Source organism: Sebastes fasciatus, chromosome 1 (genome assembly GCF_043250625.1).
Source record: "Sebastes fasciatus isolate fSebFas1 chromosome 1, fSebFas1.pri, whole genome shotgun sequence".
Classification (NCBI taxonomy): Eukaryota; Metazoa; Chordata; class Actinopteri; order Perciformes; family Sebastidae; genus Sebastes; species Sebastes fasciatus.
The window spans coordinates 21,806,166-21,826,526 of NC_133795.1; the positions used below are offsets into that span (position 1 = coordinate 21,806,166).

Below are 20,361 nucleotides of genomic sequence, written 5' to 3' on the forward strand. Positions count from 1 at the left end.
AACAGAGTATTTCTACAGTGTGGTATTACAACTTTTATTTAAGTAAAAGATCAGAGTACTTCTTCCACCTCTGTGACACATAAATCCTGAATCATCACTGGTGCCGCCGAGTGGTTTTAGAAATCACATCATTAGTTAAATGGAGATCACCTGTGGTTGGTGAAGGGTGGTTGTGGTATAAATGCACCTGTAATGTTATCAGGACAAAACCTCCAACATGAAGACAAAGAAACTCTCCGATCAGCTCTGTGAAAAGATGATTGAAAAGTCAAGTCAAGTAAAACTTTTATTTGTAAAACTCAATATCACAAATAAAGAGGCTTTACAATCTGTACAGGATACAACACCCTCTGTCCTTTACAGTACGACCCTCTCATCGGATGAGGAAAAACTTAACCAAAAAAAACCTTTTAACAGGGAAAAGCTCTGTGAACAGATTATTGAAAAGCTCACATCAGAGGAGAAAATGTCACTGAACTTCCTTTGGAGTTAAATCCATCATTAATTAACATAATATTCAAACTAAACTCATTGTTATTTCATCATTCCAAGTTTCATTGGAGCTCATTTTATTTTAATAACAGAAATCTTTATTTTCATAATCTTTTTCAAAAGTCTGTTTTTGTTTCATGAAGGTATTTTTCCCCTTTATTGTTATTGTCTGAGGATGGAGGGGGGCGCTGACTAGTGACAACGCAGCTGTTGTGAAAAGAGACATTATGAATAAAAGTGTCTTTCAGAAAAAATATGAAATAAAAACAGACTTATGAAAAAGAGATGTTTTCAGAAGAATCTTTAATAAACTAAATATCAGCTGTAATCTGATATGCATGTTAAATAATATTAATACTTAGTAAAGACAATAAACTATATTGATCCCAGGAGGGAAATTTAGCTTTACAGCAGCACAAGAATATCAAAGGAAGACAAGAACAGTTATGAGTAGAAAAATATAGACCCATATGCAGAAAATAAAACATCACATTTAGAAAGCTATTAAACCAGTGTGCATAAATGTAATGTAATGCAAAACCAATAGTGCTGTTTACTGATTACCCAAATCAAAGTTTCATAGTAATTACAGTATATTTGGAATGTGTTTAAAAATAAAACCTTATTAATAATATTAATATTGAGAATAATAATATGATTAAAGTTAAACACTTTTGGTGAAATGTTCATCAAATTATATGAATATGAATTGAACATGTAACAATTATTATACAGATATTTTAATCCTGTTCAGTTGAACACACTTTGATCAGCAGATGGCGGTAAAACATCATCAAAAGAAGTCCTGCTGCAGGTTCTTCTCCTCATTACACAACATTTAAAAAGACCTCCAGACTGCAGTTTACCTGCTGAAATTAAAGATGTTAAACTAAAGTCTGTAACACGTCATTTTACAGGTCTGCACATTTCATGGAAATTAGGTGATAATTAACAAGTAACCTATTTTAAATTTCTTTGGAATTACTGCCAAATTACCCCAAAAATGAAAATTACTTTATTATAAACATTATTTAATAATTATATGCTAAAATAGCATATAATGGTTCAAATAGGGCAATCAGGCTTGAGAAGCGGCTGTGTGCTGCTCTTCATCAGAGCTGCTCTTATTGATTACACAAATGTAACCTGGTAGCTGATGTAATGATTCAGGGAGTTTTTAAGAAATTTAAAAGAAGTTATGTGTTAATTATCATCTATTTACCAGCAGACATGGAAATAAAGCATATCAATTAACTTTGTATTCTTTTCCTGGAAATATATTAAATAAATTACCAGCTATTGGGAAATAGTGGAATATAATTATTAAATAATTTTTATAATAAAGTAATTATTCATGAATTTTTGAGGTAATTATTGGGGTAATTTAGCAGTAATTCCAAAGGTTATTTGCTAATTATAACCTAATTACCATGAAATTTGCGGACCTGTAAAATGAAGTGTTACCCTAAAGTCATGCCATCGCTTCTCATCATTTGGGGATTATACAGTATGAAGTAAAGACAATATGTTCCAATTCAGTTCCAGTCAGTCGTTTGATATGATTCATTCAGGGAAATTAAGGAATATTAATAAAGGAGATGCTTTCATCTGATAGTCTTCAGCCTCCCTGTCTCAGCCTGTGTCTCGAGCTTTTGCATCACTTTTACACTGTGGTGTCAGTTATCTTTTAGTTCCAGTTTGTAGCTTTGTCAAATGTTGGTTGTGTCTATAAGGTAACCCCCAAGTTGTGAAACTCTTGCGAGATAGTTAAGGTTAGGCCAAGGCTTATTTAAAGAGGCTGTGACACGGTCGTGAGCTATGGGGTATGACACATGTGCAGTGAATGAATGAATGAATGAATGAAAGAATCATTTATTTTCATGTCTGGTCATTTACATAACCCATCCCTCATGGGATTATTTAGACGCATTAACAAACAACAAAACAAACAAACGTCCCAGCATGTTAGACCACCATCATCTAACAGCACAATACACCAGCATCATCCAAACAGAAAATTAAACATCATCCAGACATAATCACACACGTGAACCTCCCACAAATAATGCTCCAGGATACATCCCACAATGAAAACACAACACATAAACAGTCACAGATATACAATCACAGCCCCCTAAGCACAAGACACATACACACATCCAATCATGACAAAAAAAGGCATCAGAGTCGGAGGAATTTATCTATTGTATGTTGCTTTTCTTCTCCTGTCCCATGCTTTAGAAAGAAATTCAGCAAATGCAAAAACATTATAAAAAAGATATTCAATTCAGGCTCCAGTCTCCATACCTATCAAATCTAAACCAGGAACATTAACTTTTTTAAATAATATTTGTTGTAAATCAAGATAAAAAGGACAAAATAAAATAAAATGAATTTCGTTCTCAACCTCATTTAGTTCACAATATTGACAAAGTCAGGACAGACAGGACAAACACATGTTTGATACAGTTTGGAATATGTAGAATAACCCATATCGCTCATCATTTTAGTTTTACTTATAAACCCCCCAATGCTCTACTTGCTGAGTCTGCTAGAACTGATGCACCATGTAAACAAGACATACTATCATCTAAAGAAAAGGCCAAGATACTTCTATTTATCTGTAAACTCAAGTTGTTTCTCACCAACGCAAAACTGAAAACTACTCCTTTCTCTACCTGGTTTTCCAAAATGCCTCGTTTGTGGTTTTCTTTATTGATATAAAGTCTCCACTTTTTACACCATCCATCAACACGTCAGCATTGCTTGTAAATCTCCTCATTCTCTGACAGTAAAATAATATCATGAGCATAAAGAAGAATGTTTACAAGTACACGGCCACATAAAACCCCTTTCCCCAGCTGCTTTATCTCTCTTGCCAGATCATTAATAAAAAAAGCAAATAAAACCATTCTGTATGATATTCATTCACTTTCACACAAGCAACAGGTGCCCTATATAAAGAGTTAACGGCTTGATAGAATTTTCCATTAACCCCTATTTGGTAAAACTTAAATTTTAGGAGATCATGATCAACAAAATCAAACAGTGTAACTGGAACTGTAGTAATTCGTTGCTATTGGCTCAGTTTCGGCGAGTGAAGACCAGATTTTACTGCATGTGTTTATCCCCAATGATATGACGCGATGACGACGCGTGACATCTCCTGTTTTCACCCTCCTTGGGTTAGGCATTGACCTTGAACGGTTAAGGTCAGGAAAGGTCATCTGGCAGCGAGTCTCGTGAGAGTTTTCGTGACTCGGGGGCTTCTAGACACGACCGTCTTGTAAAAGCTGTTCTCTTAACTTTGTTAACATTTCACCACTAAAGCAACCTTCACAGTTCATTATGATTGATCCGTTCTGTCGGTCCACCACTTTGGTCCAGACTAAAATATCTCAACAACTATTAAATGGATGGACATGAAATGTTCTAGAAACATTCATGTTCCCCTCAGGATGAATTATAATAACTATAATAACTGACTTTTCATCGAGCTCCATCATCAGGTCAACATTTCAATTTGTCCCGAGACATTGGTTTAAATACCTGCAGAACTAATTACATTCCCATCAGCTGTTGTAAATGGAGATGTTACTTTCACTTACTGGTGATTTGGAAACTTTTAAATTGTTTTTATTTTATTTTTGTTGGGATTTATTTGCGACAAATTAGTTTTTGTTTTCAGTGTAAGTTTATTTTCTATGTCTTCGTATGTAGTCATTTCACTTATTCTCTGATCTTTATATTTGTTTTCCCGTTCTTAAATCACCAACATTACATAGAGTCTGAACCTTAACTGATAAGTCCACCTTAAAACTGACATGTCCACCTTAAATAGAACGACTACTCCTCTGACTAAACAGTGTTTTCATTTAGTCATCTTGTCTTCATGACATCAAATAGAAACTTGTACATATATTTTGGATAATTTCATATGTCTATATTGTACATATTGTAAACATTTCATGTAATTAAACATTGATTTTAATGTACTGCAAGCAGCACATCTGGGGGCCAAGCAATGGGCACGCGCTCCGAACAGGCACTGCAGCAGGAATCAAGATGAACAATCTAAAATGAAACAGTATTGATAAAAAAGAAAAGGCTAAACAAACCAAACATGAAGATCAGAAACTAAATGAAATAATTTTACATATTAAAACGTCGACAATCGAAACAAAACAACTAAACAACAACAAAAAGAAAAATATGAAAAAAAACATTAAGTGAAACAAAAATAAACATCTCTTTGGAATAATGAGTCAGCAGGAGGACAGGTGCAGGTTAAGAGGTTAAATTCAGTGACTTTCCCATTAAGAAACAAACAACATGATGAATATAATCATCCTCTTTAACTGCTCTGTTCCACTGTCACACAGACCTTCAGTGGTAATATATTCAGTTTACCAGCAGTTAAAATGTATGGAAACAGCTTCTCAGTGAAAGTGTGTGTGAAGGTGTGTATGTGTGTGTTAGTATCAGGATCAGAGAACGACAGCTTTCCTCTGTTCCAGTCCAGATTCACTCTGATCCTCTGGAGCTTCTTCTGGACTCTGAGATCAGTGGATGGAGCTGATGGTGACCATGCTGAGTATTTACCTTCAGTGAACACTATTCCCCATAATCCAGACTGTATGAATCCCTTCCTCTGGACAGACTCTGCTAACACACCCAGAAACCAGACCGTACTGCCTCCAACATCGACATCCCAGCTGTGAGTCCCAGAGTTAAAGCCCTCGGAGCCCAGGACAGACCAGTATTCATCAAACCTCTCTGGATTATCAGGAAGCTGCTGTTCCTCTCCTCCTCTCACACTGGTCAGATCTTCAGACAGGATGAGTTTTGGATGAGCAGTGTTTGGATCCAGAATCAGAGGAGTGTAGGAGACCATCTCCTTCATCTTGTTCCAGATGTTGAAGGTCAGGTTGCCCAGGTGTTTGGCCTCGTCTATCAGAGCTCCTGAGAGCAGCTGTGGATCCTCCAGCAGGGGGCGCTGCTGGACTCTTTCCACTGCAGCCTTGTAGTTGTGCAGGAATGAGACGTCTTCAGCTCTCAGCTCCTCCTCTGTGGCTCTGATTGTGTCTGAAAGAGCTGCTATCTCTCTGCTCAGAGCCTCCATCTTCTCCTTCATCATCTGGCTCTTCTGCTCCTCTTCCTCCCTCAGAGCAGAGATCCTGGCCTCCTCTTCCTCTTCTAGAAACTGGTGGAGCTTCTTAAACTGCTCCTTAATCTTCCTCTCTGTGCTCCGGGCCTGGACCTTCATGTGTTCTGCTGTTTGATCAGACTTCACTTTAACTTGTTCAAAAACCTTTAACTTCTCCTTTAAGGGCTCCAGAGTTTCCTGAAGTTTCTTCTTGTGTTGTCGTGCAGCTTCATCGATGGGTCTGAATCTGTGGTTGGTGTGTTTTTCTGAATCTCTGCAGATGTGACACACTGGCTGCTGATGGTCCAGACAGAAGAGTTTGAGTTTCTCAGAGTGCAGACTGCAGAGAGCCTCTGAAGCTCTCTGATCTCTCTCCAGTAAGAAGGACTCACACAGGTTCTTTAAGGCCCGGTTACAAGGTGGTTCTGACGTGGAAGATATTGTTTTACAAACTGGACACTCACGTGTTGGTTTCTCTCTCCACCAGTTCTTCAGACAGTCTTTACAGAAGCTGTGGCTACATGACAGGAGAACAGGATCTCTAAAGACGTCATGACAGACCGGACAGCAGAGATCCTCCTCTGATCTTGAAGCCATTTTGTCTCTTGAGTGAAGCTGAAAACACAGCAGACAGAAAGTACAGTCAGTCATGGCTCCCCTCCCTCCTCTACTAGCTTCTCTGACATTTACTTTCACGTTGAGTCGTGTTTTTAGTCAAACTCACCTTCAGTGTGTGGAGCGTCAGCAGGTTGAAGCAGCAGTGTTGTAGTTTTCCACTTTTCTCTCCTGTAGATGAACTCACTCAGATGAAGTTGTTAGTTTGTTCTGAAGGTGAATCTGATCGTCTGGTTTTCAGTCTGTGTGACTCTCTTTAGTGAGGAAGAATAACAAACTGTTTCCTGGTTTGTCTGGTTTATCGGGTGAGTCTGGTGAGGGGTGGAGCTTTGTCACACTTCCTCTGCTGAATGTTGTTGCTTCACATGTATCACATGATTTATTGCTGGATGTGTAAACTGATAGTGAGCAGCAGGCTGTTGCAACATGTTAATGTTCAATAGATGTTTGAATGTAGTGGAGGAGATAAAATATAATTTAGTAAAATCCGGTAAATATTCTGGGAATGGGGGATCATGGAACATCGAGGGAAAGGGGCAGCATGTATAGTAAAGAATAATGTATGTAAGGGATAACATGGAAAATTGCTTGGTCTTGATGGATCATAAAGTGATGTGATGGATATAAATGATTGTGATTAATAATGAGAACCTGATTGACCTTACCCATTACAACTCAGCTGCATGAGACACACACAGACAGTCGATACAACGACCCCACCTTCAAATATCAAATCTCCAGAGACTCAAAGGAACCCTTCACCAAGGCCTCAAGCACCAATGGCAGTTCCCACTGCAGGGAGGAGGCACGCATCACCAGGCGTTGTCTCCTGACCCCCTGCAGAAACCGCTCCATGAGAGGTTGGCCAAAGACCGGTCTATTGGCAAAACCCTCGTAGAAGGAAGAAATGGTTGCTGCGATGGTGGATCCGGCTCTGTCTCAGGGATGACCGAAGGCAGCGGCAGAATGTAGGCGGCTGGAGCGAGGACTTCAACGGCGTTGAATCTTGGGCAGCGCTCAGAAGGCTGGTGGCTGCTGAACTCTGCTCTCTGCATGGTCTGCGCTGAGGCACTAGAAGCAGGCGTTGTAAACGTCCGTCCCGGCGATCAGGCCGGGACATGACGGACCCTGACGAGGTTCTTGAAACGGCGCCTCTATCCGTGGAGATGAGCAGTCAGTGGGCAAATCGCCGTTCGCTAAAAAGAAAAAGGAAAGTAGACATGTGTGCTACCTTTATATACTCTGGGGTCCTCACGTATTCGGGTTGGTACGTTCTGATTGGCTGGCTACGCTTATGCAAATTTTCAGTGAGTGAATGCATGGTGGTGATTGGAGGATTACTCATAGAGTCCAGTAGAGGCCGGCCTGTGTGAGTTAGAACCATGGTTTTATATCAGCATCTTTAGGAAGTGGCAACCTAAGCCTATGGAGAAAAATAACACTCCCAACGTTTTATTAGGCCTAAACATCTTCTCGTTTTTAATTCTGTTTATGAGCTGCTTGGTTTTTATATAGATCACTTTACAATCAAATGAACACGTCTATCATTTTCTAGACTAGACGAGTATATTTGATATTGACTATATTGTAGAATAAAGTAATTAAAATGAGCTTCACCGTTACCAGCTGCACCAATAATTTTAATCCAGTGCTATAATATGTATTATTCTGAAATGGTACATTCTGCATAATGAGTACTTTTGGTACTTTAAGTATATTTTGATGCTAATACTTTTGTACTTTTACTTAAGTAAAACTTTGAATGAAGGCTTTTACTTGTAACAGAGTATTTCTACAGTGTTGTATTACTACTTTTACTTAAGTAAAAGATCAGAGTACTTCTTCCACCTCTGTGAAATATAAATCCTGAATCATCACTGGTGCAGCCGAGTGGTTTTAGAAATCACATCATTAGTTAAATGGAGATCACCTGTGGTTGGTGAAGGGTGATTGTGGTATAAATGCACCTGTAACTTTATCAGGACAAAACCTCCAACATGAAGACAAAGAAACTCTCCGATCAGCTCTGTGAAAAGATGATTGAAATATACTATATACTATATTTGTATAGTTCAATATCACAAATCACAAATTTGCCTCAGGAGGCTTTACAATCTGTACAGGATACAACACCCTCTGTCCTTTACAGTACGACCCTCTCATCGGATGAGGAAAAACTTAACCAAAAAAAACCTTTTAACAGGGAAAAGCTCTGTGAACAGATTATTGAAAAGCTCACATCAGAGGAGAAAATGTCACTGAACTTCCTTTGGAGTTAAATCCATCATTAATTAACATAATATTCAAACTAAACTCATTGTTATTTCATCATTCCAAGTTTCATTGGAGCTCATTTTATTTTAATAACAGAAATCTTTATTTTCATAATCTTTTTCAAAAGTCTGTTTTTGTTTCATGAAGGTATTTTTCTCCTTTATTGTTATTGTCTGAGGATGGAGGGGGGCGCTGACTAGTGACAACGCAGCTGTTGTGAAAAGAGACATTATGAATAAAAGTGTCTTTCAGAAAAAATATGAAATAAAAACAGACTTATGAAAAAGGGATGTTTTCAGAAGAATCTTTAATAAACTAAATATCAGCTGTAATCTGATATGCATGTTAAATCATATTATTACTAAGTAAAGACAATAAACTATATTGATCCCAGGAGGGAAATTTAGCTTTACAGCACCACAAGAATATCAAAGGAAGACAAGAACAGTTATGAGTAGAAAAAATATAGACCCATATGCAGATAATAAAACATCACATTTAGAAAGCTATTAAACCAGTGTGCATAAATGTAATGTAATGCAAAACCAATAGTGCTGTTTACTGATTATCCAAATCAAAGTTTCATAGTAATTACAGTATATTTGGAATGTGTTTAAAAATAAAACCTTATTAATAATATTAATATTGAGAATAATAATATGATTAAAGTTAAACACTTTTGGTGAAATGTTCATCAAATTATATGAATATGAATTGAACATGTAACAATTATTATACAGATATTTTAATCCTGTTCAGTTGAACACACTTTGATCAGCAGATGGCGGTAAAACATCATCAAAAGAAGTCCTGCTGCAGGTTCTTCTCCTCATTACACAACATTTAAAAAGACCTCCAGACTGCAGTTTACCTGCTGAAATTAAAGATGTTAAACTAAAGTCTGTAACACGTCATTTTACAGGTCTGCAAATTTCATGGAAATTAGGTGATAATTAACAAGTAACCTATTTTAAATTTCTTTGGAATTACTGCCAAATTACCCCAAAAATGAAAATTACTTTATTATAAACATTATTTAATAATTATATGCTAAAATAGCATATAATGGTTCAAATAGGGCAATCAGGCTTGAGAAGCGGCTGTGTGCTGCTCTTCATCAGAGCTGCTCTTATTGATTACACAAATGTAACCTGGTAGCTGATGTAATGATTCAGGGAGTTTTTAAGAAATTTAAAAGAAGTTATGTGTTAATTATCATCTATTTACCAGCAGACATGGAAATAAAGCATATCAATTAACTTTGTATTCTTTTCCTGGAAATATATTAAATAAATTACCAGCTATTGGGAAATAGTGGAATATAATTATTAAATAATTTTTATAATAAAGTAATTATTCATGAATTTTTGAGGTAATTATTGGGGTAATTTAGCAGTAATTCCAAAGGTTATTTGCTAATTATCACCTAATTACCATGAAATTTGCGGACCTGTAAAATGAAGTGTTACCCTAAAGTCATGCCATCGCTTCTCATCATTTGTGGATTATACAGTATGAAGTAAAGACAATATGTTCCAATTCAGTTCCAGTCAGTCGTTTGATATGATTCATTCAGGGAAATTAAGGAATATTAATAAAGGAGATGCTTTCATCTGATAGTCTTCAGCCTCCCTGTCTGAGCCTGTGTCTCGAGCTTTTGCATCACTTTTACACTGTGGTGTCAGTTATCTTTTAGTTCCAGTTTGTAGCTTTGTCAAATGTTGGTTGTGTCTATAAGGTAACCCCCAAGTTGTGAAACTCTTGCGAGATAGTTAAGGTTAGGCCAAGGCTTATTTAAAGAGGCTGTGACACGGTCGTGAGCTATGGGGTATGACACATGTGCAGTGAATGAATGAATGAATGAATGAAAGAATCATTTATTTTCATGTCTGGTCATTTACATTACCCATCCCTCATGGGATTATTTAGACGCATTAACAAACAACAAAACAAACAAACGTCCCAGCATGTTAGACCACCATCATCTAACAGCACAATACACCAGCATCATCCAAACAGAAAATTAAACATCATCCAGACATAATCACACACGTGAACCTCCCACAAATAATGCTCCAGGATACATCCCACAATGAAAACACAACAAATAAACAGTCACAGATATACAATCACAGCCCCCTAAGCACAAGACACATACACACATCCAATCATGACAAAAAAAGGCATCAGAGTCGGAGGAATTTATCTATTGTATGTTGCTTTTCTTCTCCTGTCCCATGCTTTAGAAAGAAATTCAGCAAATGCAAAAACATTATAAAAAAGATATTCAATTCAGGCTCCAGTCTCCATACCTATCAAATCTAAACCAGGAACATTAACTTTTTTAAATAATATTTGTTGTAAATCAAGATAAAAAGGACAAAATAAAATAAAATGAATTTCGTTGTCAACCTCATTTAGTTCACAATATTGACAAAGTCAGGACAGACAGGACAAACACATGTTTGATACAGTTTGGAATATGTAGAATAACCCATATCGCTCATCATTTTAGTTTTACCTAGAAACCCCCCAATGCTCTACTTGCTGAGTCTGCTAGAACTGATGCACCATGTAAACAAGACATACTATCATCTAAAGAAAAGGCCAAGATACTTCTATTTATCTGTAAACTCAAGTTGTTTCTCACCAACGCAAAACTGAAAACTACTCCTTTCTCTACCTGGTTTTCCAAAATGCCTCGTTTGTGGTTTTCTTTATTGATATAAAGTCTCCACTTTTTACACCATCCATCAACACATGTCAGCATTGCTTGTAAATCTCCTCATTCTCTGACAGTAAAATAATATCATGAGCATAAAGAAGAATGTTTACAAGTACACGGCCACATAAAACCCCTTTCCCCAGCTGCTTTATCTCTCTTGCCAGATCATTAATAAAAAAAGCAAATAAAACCATTCTGTATGATATTCATTCACTTTCACACAAGCAACAGGTGCCCTATATAAAGAGTTAACGGCTTGATAGAATTTTCCATTAACCCCTATTTGGTAAAACTTAAATTTTAGGAGATCATGATCAACAAAATCAAACAGTGTAACTGGAACTGTAGTAATTCGTTGCTATTGGCTCAGTTTCGGCGAGTGAAGACCAGATTTTACTGCATGTGTTGAACCCCATTGATATGACGCGATGACGACGCGTGACATCTCCTGTTTTCACCCTCCTTGGGTTAGGCATTGACCTTGAACGGTTAAGGTCAGGAAAGGTCATCTGGCAGCGAGTCTCGTGAGAGTTTTCGTGACTCGGGGGCTTCTAGACACGACCGTCTTGTAAAAGCTGTTCTCTTAACTTTGTTAACATTTCACCACTAAAGCAACCTTCACAGTTCATTATGATTGATCAGTTCTGTCGGTCCACCACTTTGGTCCAGACTAAAATATCTCAACAACTATTAAATGGATGGACATGAAATGTTCTAGAAACATTCATGTTCCCCTCAGGATGAATTATAATAACTATAATAACTGACTTTTCATCGAGCTCCATCATCAGGTCAACATTTCAATTTGTCCCGAGACATTGGTTTAAATACCTGCAGAACTAATTACATTCCCATCAGCTGTTGTAAATGGAGATGTTACTTTCACTTACTGGTGATTTGGAAACTTTTAAATTGTTTTTATTTTATTTTTGTTGGGATTTATTTGCGACAAATTAGTTTTTGTTTTCAGTGTAAGTTTATTGTCTATCTCTTCGTATGTAGTCATTTCACTTATTCTCTGATCTTTATATTTGTTTTCCCGTTCTTAAATCACCAACATTACATAGAGTCTGAACCTAAACTGATAAGTCCACCTTAAAACTGACATGTCCACCTTAAATAGAACGACTACTCCTCTGACTAAACAGTGTTTTCATTTAGTCATCTTGTCTTCATGACATCAAATAGAAACTTGTACATATATTTTGGATAATTTCATATGTCTATATTGTACATATTGTAAACATTTCATGTAATTAAACATTGATTTTAATGTACTGCAAGCAGCACATCTGGGGGCCAAGCAACGGGCACGAGCTCCGAACAGGCACTGCAGCAGGAATCAAGATGAACAATCTAAAATGAAACAGTATTGATAAAAAAGAAAAGGCTAAACAAACCAAACATGAAGATCAGAAACTAAATGAAATAATTTTACATATAAATGAACATCTCTTTGGAATAATGAGTCAGCAGGAGGACAGGTGCAGGTTAAGAGGTTAAATTCAGTGACTTTCCCATTAAGAAACAAACAACATGATGAATATAATCATCCTCTTTAACTGCTCTGTTCCACTGTCACACAGACCTTCAGTGGTAATATATTCAGTTTATCATCAGTGTTAATGTATGGTAACAGCTTCTCAGTGAAAGTGTGTGTGAAGGTGTGTATGTGTGTGTTAGTATCAGGATCAGAGAACGACAGCTTTCCTCTGTTCCAGTCCAGATTCACTCTGATCCTCTGGAGCTTCTTCTGGAATCTGAGATCAGTGGGTGGAGCTGGTGGTGACCATGCTGAGTATTTACCTTTAGAGAACCCTATTCCCCATAATCCAGACTGTATGAATCCCTTCCTCTGGACAGACTCTGCTAACACACCCAGTAACCAGCCTGTACTGTCTCCAACCTCGACATCCCAGCTGTGAGTCCCAGAGTTAAAGCCCTCAGAGCCCAGGACAGAGATGTAGTCATCAAACCTCTCTGGATTATCAGGAAGCTGCTGTTCCTCTCCTCCTCTCACACTGGTCAGATCTTCAGACAGGATGAGTTTTGGATGAGCAGTGTTTGGATCCAGAATCAGAGGAGTGTAGGAGACCATCTCCTTCATCTTGTTCCAGATGTTGAAGGTCAGGTTGCCCAGGTGTTTGGCCTCGTCTATCAGAGCTCCTGAGAGCAGCTGCGGATCCTCCAGCAGGGGGCGCTGCTGGACTCTTTCCACTGCAGCCTTGTAGTTGTGCAGGAATGAGACGTCTTCAGCTCTCAGCTCCTCCTCTGTGGCTCTGAGTGTGTCTGAAAGAGCTGCTATCTCTCTGCTCAGAGCCTCCATCTTCTCCTTCATCATCTGACTCTTCTGCTCCTCTTCCTCCCTCAGAGCAGAGATCCTGGCCTCCTCTTCCTCTTCTAGAAACTGGTGAAGCTTCTTAAACTGCTCCTTAATCTTCCTCTCTGTGTGTCGGACCTGGACCTTCATGTGTTCTGCTGTTTGATCAGACTTCACTTTAACTTGTTCAAAAACCTTTAACTTCTCCTTTAAGGGCTCCAGAGTTTCCTGAAGTTTCTTCTTGTGTTGTCGTGCAGCTTCATCGATGGGTCTGAATCTGTGGTTGGTGTGTTTTTCTGAATTTCTGCAGACGAGACACACTGGCTGCTGATGGTCCAGACAGAAGAGTTTGAGTTTCTCAGAGTGCAGACTGCAGAGAGCCTCTGAAGCTCTCTGATCTCTCTCCTGTAAGAAGGCCTCACACAGGTTCTTTAAGGCCAGGTTCAAAGGTGGGTCCATTGAAGATTTTCTCTTACAAATTGGACATTCGCGTGTTGGTTTCTCTCTCCACCAGTTCTTCAGACAGTCTTTACAGAAGCTGTGGCTACATGACAGGAGAACAGGATCTCTAAAGACGTCATGACAGACCGGACAGCAGAGATCCTCCTCTGATCTTGAAGCCATTTAGTCTCTGAGTGAAGCTGAAAACACAGCAGACAGAAAGTACAGTCAGTCATGGCTCCCCTCACTCCTCTACTAGCTTCACTGACATTTACTTTCACTTTGAGTCGTGTTTTTAGTCAAACTCACCTTCAGTGTGTGGAGCGTCAGCAGGTTGAAGCAGCAGTGTTGTAGTTTTCCACTTTTCTCTCCTGTAGATGAACTCACTCAGATGAAGTTATTAGTTTGTTCTGAAGGTGAATCTGATCGTCTGGTTTTCAGTCTGTGTGACTCTCTTTAGTGAGGAAGAATAACAAACTGTTTCCATGCTTTGTCTCAGGTGAGTCTGGTGAGTCTGGTGAGGGGTGGAGCTTTAGTCACACCTCCTCTGCTGAATGTTGTTGCTTCTCACAATAGGCTCATTGGAGATGAGCCAGGAAATTGTAATATTTAATGCTAGATTGTATTAGTCTCATGTTGTGCAATGAAGGTTTCATCTGTTAACAAACATATCTTGTGTGGTTGATAATAATTGTTATAATAATGAAGGTTATCTATATATAACACTTATCAAAACGGAGGCTCATTACAAAGTGCTTTACAAGTTGGACATAAAAATAATAAAAGATAGAATCCAATGCCAGACACACAAACATTTCCACATTTATTTACAAACAAATATAAATAAATCCCAACGTGGTCTGAAAACTACAAGTAGCCTACAGATCTGATCTTACAGGAAGTCACTTATTCAGTGACTTCCTGTAAATTCCGTGCTGGCTGCTCGAATCAGCTGGAAACTGTCCAATTTGACCGCAGCTTTTAGTCACCACCCCCTGCTGCTGCCGCCTGATCTCGATTTCTTTCCAGACGAGGCGCAGTTCATCTCCAACGAGCCTATTATCATCCCCCTGCAGAGCCGCAGAGCCACTCGCAGACACACAGTTGTAGACGTATGCATGCGAGACTTCAACAACTACAATTTTAGACGTATGCCGTCCCTAAACTCTGATCAAGGCTTCTAACATTAAAATAATAATCCACGTTTCTATGCTTTTATAACATTAAAGTTGTGAATATTGTAATAAATTAAAGATTTTTAAATCAATATAAACATTAATCTAAAACAGCTGTATGCCTACATACCATAGACTAATATATATATATGTATATGTATATATAAATGAGATCAGTGTTTGGTGTTTGTGTGTGTATATATATATATAAATGTGTGTATGTGTTTGCCCTGCTATAATGCATCTGTGAATAGGTCTACATTAGAACAAGTGAAATTGGCCATTAGTGCAAACACTTCCTGTGGAGAAAAACTGGCTTAATTCGATAGAGTAAGTCTGACACTGTGAACTCTGCAATTCATCCTCCAGCACAGTCGTTTTCAAACTCTGAGTTGCGACACACTAGCGGCTTGCAGCATCCGGACAGGTGTGTTGTGGGAAGACTGTAATGGTTGTAATGCAGGGTTTAAGATGGGATCACACACAGCAGCTAATCCAAGAGTGATTTTAAACACTTCATTAATCTTAAATGACGTAAGAGACACAATTCTGTTGAAATATGATAAAACAGAGCGTTTCAGGCAGAGGGTAAATGCAGGCATATTCAGACAGACGGTTTGAGGAAAATTATGTTTTTTTATTTTTAACATTACAACATGTAAACATGTTGTAGTAGACAAAATACAAGTATGAACCTGAAAATGAGCATGCTATTGGACCAAAGAAGTAGGGTAAAATTCTCAACCTATGAACATTTCATCAATCCCTCGGTTCATCACAAACATTCAAAATCAAAATGGATTATCTTAAAGGTGCCATATTGTAAAAATCTAGATTTTCATGTCTTAAGCAGGTTTATGTGCTCTATAAATACTGTGAAAGTATTCTAACGCTCAATCAACGGAGAAGTACACACATCATGACACTGCCCCCACCAAAAGCTGTTACTCCATTGGTGCAACAATCAGCATAGTGTTCTCCGTGTCGTCTCCATACTTTGACCCTGCCATCCAACTTTGGCAGACAGAACCTGGACTCATCACTGAACATGACATTCCCCCACATGTTCAGGTTCCATTGTCTGTGTTGTCGACACCAGCGCAAACGGGCCTGACGGTGAAGGGCATTCATTGCAGGCTTCCTGGTAGCCTTATGAGAATACACTGTTTACCATTGGCAGAGCATTTTGGCAAATTTTTCTTGGGCGCTACCCACATAATCAGCTGTGCTGCTCATCCCACAAATGCATGATCCTTACAAGTTGGACATCATTGTGAAGGTAAATAAACAGGCTTTCCAACCATGTAAAATACAATGACCATTAGCATTGTAACAACAGGGAAATAATCCACCAAACACAAGTTTCCGAACTTTTTTCCCCCAGTTTATATCAGTCACAGAGGTCATTTTTGACGTGTGTGAAGGCCTCTTTAACCAGTGACAGTAGCACAGCCACACTGCCAAAGGAGTAGAGGTGCATTTTTAGGGGATTGTAAAAACTTGGCAACCCCTGCCTCTGTGTTAACAAACTGTGTCCACAAGAGAGAGCTGTGGTTTATAAGATAAGATAAGTGGTTGCAGGATGTCTGAAGGCATGTTTGCAGACATCATGTGCTGTGGGAAATATAGCAATTCAAACTCAACAGCCAAAGATTTAGTTAAAGAAAAAAATCTCCCTCAACCTCTTGAACAGTGATTTTATTTTTTCCTGAAGGTATTTTGAAAAGTGTCTTTTTTATATTTGGTGAACTGACATTCAATATGCAGGAAAAATCCATCACAGAACAGGTGCAGATACCAGCGTTATCTGAGGAAATGTAGAAAAATGACACAATTCATTCAGGTGGAGGAAAAATAAGTAAAAAAAAGAAGAGAAAATGTTAACATGCAACATTACCTCAACATAAAACAAACCAACAACAACAAAAAACTCAGGTAATTCAATAAACTCAGACTGCAACTAACCTCTAAAGAACAATTTAGAGGAAATGTCATCTCAGTCAGTTATGTATTTTAACTCTTTTAACTTTTCCTACGTTTTACTCTTTTACTCTTACACTCAATTATTGGATAAAGTATGGTGCAGATTTCTACTTTATTCCAATACATGACTGACCTGCTGCCTACTGCACTAACAGCTAATTTGACTTTTACATACAAATATTTGATAAACTCCCATAATATGATGCTTTACTATATAACATTAAACAGAATCAACAGTAGTACTCATGTAATAGTAAAGTCACGTAGCAACATCTAGACAGGCTACATTAAAATGATTTTTCAGGTGAGCGTACCAACAAGCTATACTCTGCATGATGAGTATTTCTACTTTTATTACATAAGCATATTTAAATGAAGATACTTCCATAGCCTAAACACTGTAACATTTTGAATGTAAGTAAGTATTTTAACTTTTGTTTAATTAAATGATCTGAATGCTTCTTCCAACACTGATGTTCACCGTCCTGACTAACTTTCTGTTTTTCCTCTATTTCACACTGATAAAAAAATCCCACATTTAGACATTTTTCATGGGAAATTGTTGAAATTGTCTTTTGTTTCTCTCTTATTTACGAAGCATAATATTGAAAAAAATTATTATACAGAAACTGCTTTTATTGAATCGTACTGAAAGTTTATTCTAATTTCATTGAATTATTTTTTTTAATTATTTAAAGTTTTATTCCCTGTTTAATGTATTAATTTTAACGTTTTGTTTGCCACCTTTATTTTATTTGTTTAAAGGTTTTAATATAAATATATATGTATGTATATATGTAAACTAATAAAATAAAAGGCGGCACCTTTTATTTTATTTGTTGAAATAGAAATAAATGATAATAATGATAAATAAATAAAAATTTAAAATGAATATAAGAATATATAGATTTACAAATTAAGAATATATAAAATTAAGTATATATATATATAAATATAAAAATATACATACCTATAAGACTCCCTGTTTAATGTATTCATTTTAACGTTTTGTTTGCCACATCTTAATTTATGTTTAAATGTTTTAATATAAATATATATGTATGTATATATGTATATATATATAAAAACTAATAAAATAAAAGGTGGCACCTTTTATTTTATTTGTTGAAATAAAAATAAATAAATAAATATATATATGCCTACAATTTTTGATGTGAAGCACTTTGAGCTGCATTATATGTCGGCTTACAGTATGTAGCATATATATATATATACTGGAAAAACAAAGTTTGGAAACTTGTGTTTGGTGGATTATTTCTCTGTTGTTACAATGCTAATGGTCATTGTATTTTACATGGTTGGAAAGCCTGTTTATTTACCTTCGCAATGATGTCCAACTTGTAAGGATCATGCATTTGTGGGATGAGCAGCACAGCTGATTATGTGGGTAGCGCCCAAGAAAAATTTGCCAAAATGCTCTCCCAATGGTTAACAGTGTATTCTCATAAGGCTACCAGGAATCCTGCAATGCCCTTCACCGTCAGGCCCGTTTGCGCTGGTGTCGACAACACAGACAATGGAACCTGAACATGTGGGGGAATGGCATGTTCAGTGATGAGTCCAGGTTCTGTCTGCGAAAGTTGGATGGCAGGGTCAAAGTATGGAGATGACGCAGAGAACGCAATGCTGATTGTTGAACTGATCGAGTAACAGCTTTTGGTGGGGGCAGTGTCATGGTGTGGGGCGGCATCTCCCTCACTGGCAAAACAAGGCTTGTCATCATTGAAGGCCATCTCAATGCAGTGAGATATCGGGATGAGATTCTGCAGCCAGTGGCGATCCCATATCTCCACAATCTGGGACCTAACTTCATCCTCCAAGATGACAACGCTCGCCCCCACAGAGCCAGGGTTATCACAGACTACCTCCACAATGTGGGAGTAGAGAGAATGGAACGGCCTGCCAAGAGTCCAGACCTCAACCCAATTCAACACTTGTGGGATCAGCTTGGGTGTGCTGTACGTGTTAGAGTGACCAACACAACCACGCTGGCTGACCTGCAATAAATCCTATTTGAGGAATGGAACGACATCCCACAGCAACGTGTGACCAGGTTGGTGACCAGCATGAGGACGAGGTGCCAGGCTGTTGTGGCTGTGTATGGATCTTCCACCGCTACTGAGGCTCCTGACGGTGTTTTAAATGAATAAAGTGTAAAATAGCCAATATGTCTTGTTTGTTCCTTGTTACTGATAAAGAGTTCAATCATCCAAACCACCAAACAACTCAAAACAAGAGTCAACACCAACAGGAGAATACACTGTTTACCATTGGCAGAGCATTTTGGCAAATCTTTCTTGGGCGCTACCCACATAATCAGCTGTGCTGCTCATCACACAAATGCATGATCCTTACAAGTGTGACATCATTGTGAAGGTAAATAAACAGGCTTTCCAACGATGTAAAATACAATGCCAATTAGCATTGTAACAACAGAGAAATAATCCACCAAACACAAGTTTCCAAACTTTTTTTTCCCAGTTTATAAATCCTGAATCATCACTGGTGCCGCCGAGTGGTTTTAGAAATCACATCATTAGTTAAATGGAGATCACCTGTGGTTGGTGAAGGGTGGTTGTGGTATAAATGCACCTGTAACGTTATCAGGACAAAACCTCCAACATGAAGACAAAGAAACTCTCCAATCAGCTCTGTGAAAAGATGATTGAAATATACTATATACTATATTTGTATAGTTCAATATCACAAATCACAAATTTTTACTCAGGAGGCTTTACAATCGGTACAGGATACGACACCCTCTGTCCTTTACAGTACGACCCTCTCATCGGATGAGGAAAAACTTAACCAAAAAAACATTTTAACAGGGAAAAGCTCTGTGAACAGATTATTGAACAGCTCACATCAGAGGAGAAAATGTCACTGAACTTCCTTTGGAGTTAAATCCATCATTAATTAACATAATATTCAAACTAAACTCATTGTTATTTCATCATTACTAGTTTTATTGGAGCTCATTTTATTTTAATAACAGAATTCTTTATTTTAATAATCTTTTTCAAAAGTCTGTTTTTGTTTCATGAAGGTATTTTTCACCTTTATTGTTATTGTCTGAGGATGGAGGGGGGCGCTGACTAGTGACAACGCAGCTGTTGTGAAAAGAGACATTATGAATAAAAGTGTCATTCAGAAAAAATATGAAATAAAA

At 37.7% G+C, this 20,361-nt stretch overlaps 2 protein-coding genes across 2 annotated transcripts; both read right to left on the reverse strand.

Annotated features, from left to right (window-relative positions):
- Positions 1 to 4,157: 4,157 nt before the first annotated feature.
- On the reverse strand, positions 4,158 to 6,250 carry LOC141768523 (zinc-binding protein A33-like). Its single transcript, XM_074636896.1, has one exon. The coding sequence runs from the start codon at positions 6,233 to 6,235 to the stop codon at positions 4,847 to 4,849; it is 1,389 nt and encodes a 462-aa protein (XP_074492997.1). The 5' UTR covers positions 6,236 to 6,250; the 3' UTR covers positions 4,158 to 4,846.
- A 6,449-nt stretch (positions 6,251 to 12,699) lies between these two features.
- On the reverse strand, positions 12,700 to 14,610 carry LOC141768527 (nuclear factor 7, ovary-like). Its single transcript, XM_074636910.1, has 2 exons — positions 14,323 to 14,610; positions 12,700 to 14,213 (listed from the first exon to the last, which is right to left on the reverse strand). The coding sequence occupies exon 2, from the start codon at positions 14,194 to 14,196 to the stop codon at positions 12,811 to 12,813; it is 1,386 nt and encodes a 461-aa protein (XP_074493011.1). The 5' UTR covers positions 14,197 to 14,213; positions 14,323 to 14,610; the 3' UTR covers positions 12,700 to 12,810.
- Between the last annotated feature and the right edge of the window lie 5,751 nt (positions 14,611 to 20,361).

Bases quoted from the DNA above. Each gene is read 5' to 3' on its own strand.
- LOC141768523 (XM_074636896.1), bottom strand. From the start codon at position 6,235: ATGGCTTCAAGATCAGAGGAGGATCTCTGCTGTCCGGTCTGTCATGAC.
- LOC141768527 (XM_074636910.1), bottom strand. From the start codon at position 14,196: ATGGCTTCAAGATCAGAGGAGGATCTCTGCTGTCCGGTCTGTCATGAC.